This window comes from Megalops cyprinoides, chromosome 6 (genome assembly GCF_013368585.1).
Source record: "Megalops cyprinoides isolate fMegCyp1 chromosome 6, fMegCyp1.pri, whole genome shotgun sequence".
NCBI classification, from domain to species: Eukaryota; Metazoa; Chordata; class Actinopteri; order Elopiformes; family Megalopidae; genus Megalops; species Megalops cyprinoides.
Genome location: NC_050588.1, coordinates 23524116 through 23530115, shown reverse-complemented (window position 1 = coordinate 23530115; position 6000 = coordinate 23524116). Strand labels below are relative to the sequence as shown.

General features: G+C 42.0%; 1 protein-coding gene across 13 annotated transcripts in view; it reads left to right on the top strand.

Moving 5' to 3' along the window:
- The first annotated feature begins 880 nt into the window (after positions 1-880).
- The window catches only part of cadpsa (Ca2+-dependent activator protein for secretion a), a 108575-nt gene continuing 103455 nt past the window's right edge, over positions 881-6000 (top strand). For 12 of the 13 annotated variants that reach the window (XM_036530639.1, XM_036530637.1, XM_036530633.1 and 9 more), the window contains exon 1: positions 881-1497. In XM_036530639.1, coding sequence (XP_036386532.1) covers positions 1162-1497 — 336 coding nt within the window. In that variant the 5' untranslated portion in view covers positions 881-1161. The remainder of the gene's footprint in view (positions 1498-6000) is intronic. The other variant, XM_036530630.1, reaches the window with a different exon arrangement.

The window sequence follows — 6000 nt, the reverse complement described above, 5'->3', positions numbered from 1 at the left end:
GATCAAAAGAGTGGTACAAAGGTTACACACACTCCATAGGCTATGGACATGTTTTGCTGTCTGCACATTGATTTATGCCGGTAATCTACGGAAATATATTTTCTAAGATAATACTGTGTCCATAAATTGTTGTATATGAAGAAATACATATATTTCCTGTGACAGACATTTTATTGTGTATTGAAATTTCCCCCTGGTATTTTTAAGTCTAAGTAAATACTACATTGATGATATAATACAGTAAATACAGTAAATATAGTGCAGTCATTAGGTGATCTGATGTTACATATTTAAAAATAAAATGATAAAATTCCCCTGTACTGGTGCATGACAGTTAAACCCTCATTCTACAATCACTGCATCGCACAGAACCTCCTCATCAAATGAACTTATTTAGTTTGATTGGAAATTAGACTCTACATTGCACCATAAACGTGATAAGGTTACGAGTTGGTACACAAATACTGATAAGTAAGGACATTGACATGCCAGGTTTTGGAGAAAAAAATACTAAAGAATTTACTCAATAGGGCATCTGACTGAAATTTGAATAGAAAGGTGTAAATGTGAGGCAAATGGTGCAACCCATGCCCATTTAAGCGACGAAGGCTCGGACTCAGTATACTCGGATTCAGCACCATGGTCAGCTCATGAGGCAGAATTCGTTTCCTTTCGTTTCTAACATCGCCCAACAGGAAGTGGCCATCAATCGCTCTCAACCGACAGATCACAGCAGGAAGAAGAGCAAGTCAATGCACGAGCCCGGGTCCTGAAAATGTCTCCTCCTACACCCCTCCCCTTTTCCATAGTATCTCCCTCTCACAGATCCCTGACGGTGACTGGAGAGTTAAAACACAGAAAATACGTAAGCAGCAACAATCTCGTTCGGTAGGGGGAGATTGGTGTGTCTGTGAGAACAGCTCCACCAGGCTCCCCATCATCAGTCGCGCTGTTTCATCGCTTCCTCTTATTTCTGCACCGTGAAGTGAACGGCTCGGATTGCTTATCGGTGCCAGGGCTTGTTCTCGTTTTTACGGGCCTCAGCAGAGCAACGCTGCAGGGTTTATCAGATTTTTACTCTGGTTTCCTCGTCTCCATTTTTTGATTCTGAAACCCATCGACATCCGTATTCTGCAGCTTGAACAGATTTCCTAAAACAAAATGTTGGATCCATCGTCCAGCGAGGAGGAAGGAGATGAGATCGTAGAGGAGGAAAGCAGAGAGGTGATGGCACCGCAGGCCGGAGCTCGGCTGTCTCCTAGCCGGACCAGCGACAGCTCCGGTGGGCTACAGCCCAGTAGCCGGAGCAGTAGTGCCCGCCCGTCCAGCCCTAGTCCGTCGGTAGTGAGTGAGAAAGAAAAGGAAGAAGTGGAAAAAATGCAGAGGGAGGAAGAGGAACGAAAGAAGAAGCTGCAGCTATATGTGTTCGTGATGAGGTGCATTGCCTACCCGTTCAATGCAAAGCAACCGACTGATATGGCGAGGCGACAGCAGAAGGTAAGACAAGTGCAAATAGGTTAAAGTCCCCCTCCCAAACATATGTATTATAATGCATATCTGCGTTTTTAATGAAACATGAAACGCGCCTCCTTACCCTTCTTGAATGTAATCCTAGGAACAATTTATCTATTACCCTGCACTGCCATTTTAACCCCCCTGCGCTGCTTGCTCATATGTAGCCTACATCCGAGAAATATGGCCATCGAGAAATCACCTTCATTAAAGCTCCATGGGGGTCTAGACGCCAGAATACCTGTTCACTACAGACCATTGAATATTTAAAGAGTTCTAAATCTGAGTAGCGCAAGATATGTCAGTTGAGAAACATACTACATTAGAACTGAGATGCCATACGATGGTACATCGTGTGAAAAACACGTAGTCACATCGCGTGGTTTTCCATGCGGCGCAGTTTATTATACCTCATTTGCAGGTGACTCTTGGGAGGCCGATGAATAAAAATGACGACAAGAAAGGAGTGTCGTTTTCATGTAGACTTCGCCAAAGTCATGTGATTTTCATATAATCTAATGGTGTGTACTGTTATCGAAGGTTACAAGGAACACAAACCGCAAAACCTGCGATATGCGTCGCTATATATCTGCGCTTCAGATGACAGGTTCAGCTCCAATTTCCCAAGGTGACATTAATGGTCAGACACAAAAGGTGAAATATGTTTGAATCTAGAAGAACAACAAAAGTAGATTCCCCCTCGTTGTCACAAGATATGTAGCCTACGTTTCGTAATCCCCGAAATGAACCCAGTTGTTGAATGAATCCAATGACTGCGTGAATTGTTCACGCTTAATAGAACGTTGTAAGTCAGTTGCTACATTTTTGGACTTTTCATATCACAAATATAACATACCACAGGCTGTAGGTCCCATTTTACTCTAGTAGAGTCCAGAATGACCTATCTTTTTCTGTATGTTTGTGCATCTCATTAGTAGCCTCTAACAGTGGTACCCATTAGGTGGCGCTTGCTGAAGTAGTGGCTTTAGGCGGATTAGCATCCTTCTGCCCTCGTGCGAATAGTGTAAATCTGTCAAGCAAGAACATCTCTAATCGTTACATCATCATCATTATTATTATTATTATTATTATTATTATTATTATAGTAGTAGTAGTCATAGTAGGAGTAGACATGTTAGAAGTAGTAGCATGACTCTTAATATTCCTTGTACTTCAGCTACTTCTATTCCTACTATGACAACTAATACTACTAGTAGCCGGCCTGTATTTAAAGGAACATACATCATTACCCTTCATGTTAGGCCACTTGGAATAGCATGCAGGGCCAGACCTGTATAACATCGACGGTAGTTAAGGAGAATGATTGTTGATGGTCAGATTCATAGAATAAAGTGCATGATACATGAAGTTATTCAATGAATATCTAAATATAGATACACAGGTAGACTGTGTGTGTTATAATTGCAGTTATCCATAACGGACAGTTATCCATGGGTGTGTATTGCAGTTTGCTTCCATATTGCAGAACCATAGATGGAACACTTCACAAAAGACCTGAGTCACAGTCTTAAATTTGGTAATCTCTGGATTAGAAAGAACAAAAAGATAGACACAGGAAATCAGAAAAAAAAAACTGTTACAGATCTATGGATGTGTGTATGTACCCTGTTGGTCTTTGGTTTGCAATGTGCAGGGATCAATGCAGAGAGAAGTAAATTCTCTTTGAGATTAATCTAATTATGGTAAAGCTATATTCCTCTGGATCCTGCTTTCAGAAACTGTCGTTTTAACCCACCAGAGCCCCTAATCTCAGATGGAATGTATTTTTCAAGACATCATACATTTTACCCATGAAATAGACATTGATTCATAACAGTTAGAGTTTCTGGTTCTCCCATATTGCACTGTGGTATAATTTTTGTAAAAACGTCCATACAAAGCAATGTTTTGTACTAGGTGTATTAGCAAACAGTTGAATAGGTGCTTTCAGTCAATACAAATGTAATTCAAATGGTTAATACATTAAACAGAGCAAACAAACTGAAGGATGCCATCCATCAATATGTCCTGGGAATGGCAGTGAATGTATGTCTCTCCGCTGTGTTAATAGGAGCTCGATAACAGGAAGCCCTCCCTATAAGGAATGGAGGCCATTTTGGGCCTTTAATACCGAGGTGCTTAACAGCAGACATATCACCTACATTAACTCTGACAGTCCCACAATTTTCACATCCAAGTACAGAAAGACCTGTAACAAATACACTTGGACTGCTCATTTCCCTTTCATTTTTTCTCAAAGGGAGATGTTCATGTAGACCTTCAGGCTGTAAAAAAGTACCGTGTAATAATTTTGCAACTTTCAAACTGTATTTTGGGAGCTCCACCTGGGTGGTGGAAATGGTGAAAATATTCATCACCTTATCTCCAAACAAACAGACATTTGGACTTTTATTGTGTGAACACTATGGCTAAGGAGGACCTAGAGCAGGCCAGATGGACCTGAATCAATATAATGGAAGGTTTTTTAGCTCCCGCATAGGTCTGTCCCTAGGGGGTGGGGTGGGGTGTGTGTGTCCAGAAAGAATGACCCCTGGTCTCCTCGGTTATCTGTCCTGAGATCAGCCAGATGGGGAAGCTGGGTTTTCTAAGGACTCCTTCACTCAGTAATGCTTTATGACACTGAGAAAGTAATTCTCACTCTTTCATGTATTAGAGTTAGAATGTGTGTAAAGAGTTAGAGTATAAATGTATATTCTTTATACCAGACAGAATGAGATTTTTGGCAGTAATACCTTTCAATTTGTCAACTGTAGTCTTTATTATCTGCCTGTAGGTATAAGTCACACCGCAGCAACTGTATCACAAGAACAGTGGCTAATTTGCAGCAAAATTGACACAATTCTCTGCCCATCTGTTAAGAAAATAAATCTAACAGAAAGCATGAACCATAACCTGAACTGTAGCACTCAATTAGACAGAACCAAGCATCTCATATAAGTGTGCTATCCCACCACTGAATTGATGGGGATATGTGGACTCCTGACACTTATTTGCTGGTTGGATTCAGTGGGCTATTAGCGTTTCACCATGGCTTAGTCAAACAATAATAATAAAAGCAATCTCAGAGGGTGGGGGTGGGGCAGTATAAGGCTAACCCACACAAACACAGAGACAAAAGGAAGCTCCTTTGCCAGCAGCTGCAGCTGTTAAAAGCTAAATGAACTCCAGGTGTCATGTGCTGATTAAAGTCTCCATATGATATCTGTGGATATATGCCAAGACTTCACATGGTTGTCCACTCTGCTCAAATAAGTTATTACCTGTTATTAGGTCACACTGTTTTCATAATAAATTGCATCAAAGGGCATAGTCACCACTGAACCGTAGGATAGTGTTTATGCAGCTACCATTGCATTGTACCCCTTTTCCAATGACGTTGAGCTGAGATCCTGTGTGACACAAGAGAAGGTTTACATTGCACAATCAATGGTACGGACACCCATAAGGAATTCATATATTTTAGTGAAAAAAAAGTGACAAGGTTGTGAGTGTGTACTGCCAAATTGACTATTGGCAGTAGCAGGTCATCTGTATGAAGCGGGGGTGAAGGGGGTAGTTTTGTGATCAGATGATTATACCTTATCTGGGTGGGACAGTGCTATTGATCAAAGTGAATGTTCAGTAAAGGACCACATATAAATGAAAGATTTGTAAAAGTGAAAGCCCAGGCATCAGGATGTCTCTTAAGAACATAAATAATGTAATACTAAAGATATAAACATAGGCAGCAAATACTTGTACTGTTTTTGATTGAAGTGCTCGGTGGTTACCCTATGACAAAGCATGGCTGTCTCTGAGCACAGACATCAGTTATCCTTTAAAATCAAGAAAAAAATATCTTAACATGCACTGGCTACAAATATTGATCTGAATTCCTTCGATGCATCTGAAGACGGGCATTTTCTTTCAAATGGTTGCGTCGTTCAAGCCGACGGAAGAAGGGGGAAAGGGAGGAGGCTCTCTCTCCGCAAGCGCGGAGAGAGGACGCGTTGTGCAGACGGCTGTTTGTGTGAGCGTCAGACGCGTGTGTCTGCCGCTGTGACCAGGGTGACACAGCTGGCTGGGGCTCAGCATGGCCAATGAGGCAGCTGATTGTGGCTCTGTCTCTGCGGGTCTGCGGAAAAACGGGCTCAGCAGTCGCCTTTCAGAAGGGAGATCTGCTCTCGTGGTGAGACAACAGTGGAGCTCAGGCGTGATGGCTGTTTAGCAGCCTGTGTTTGCCTGACCTGAAAAAGCAGATCTACACTATGGATGAATTAAAACCAGCTAATACCACCTGCCCAGGCCAAGTTCTGTGTTAGCTGCAGCTGAGAGCAAAATATTGCCTTTGACCAAACCATGCAACCAATCTGTGTGAGCTACTGATGTTCTAGAAATTCTGGCAGCTCCCCCCCCCCAACCCCCATGATACCAAAACCTGCCACACCAAAAAGGTCATATGCCAATTCATCATTTTATTTGGAAACA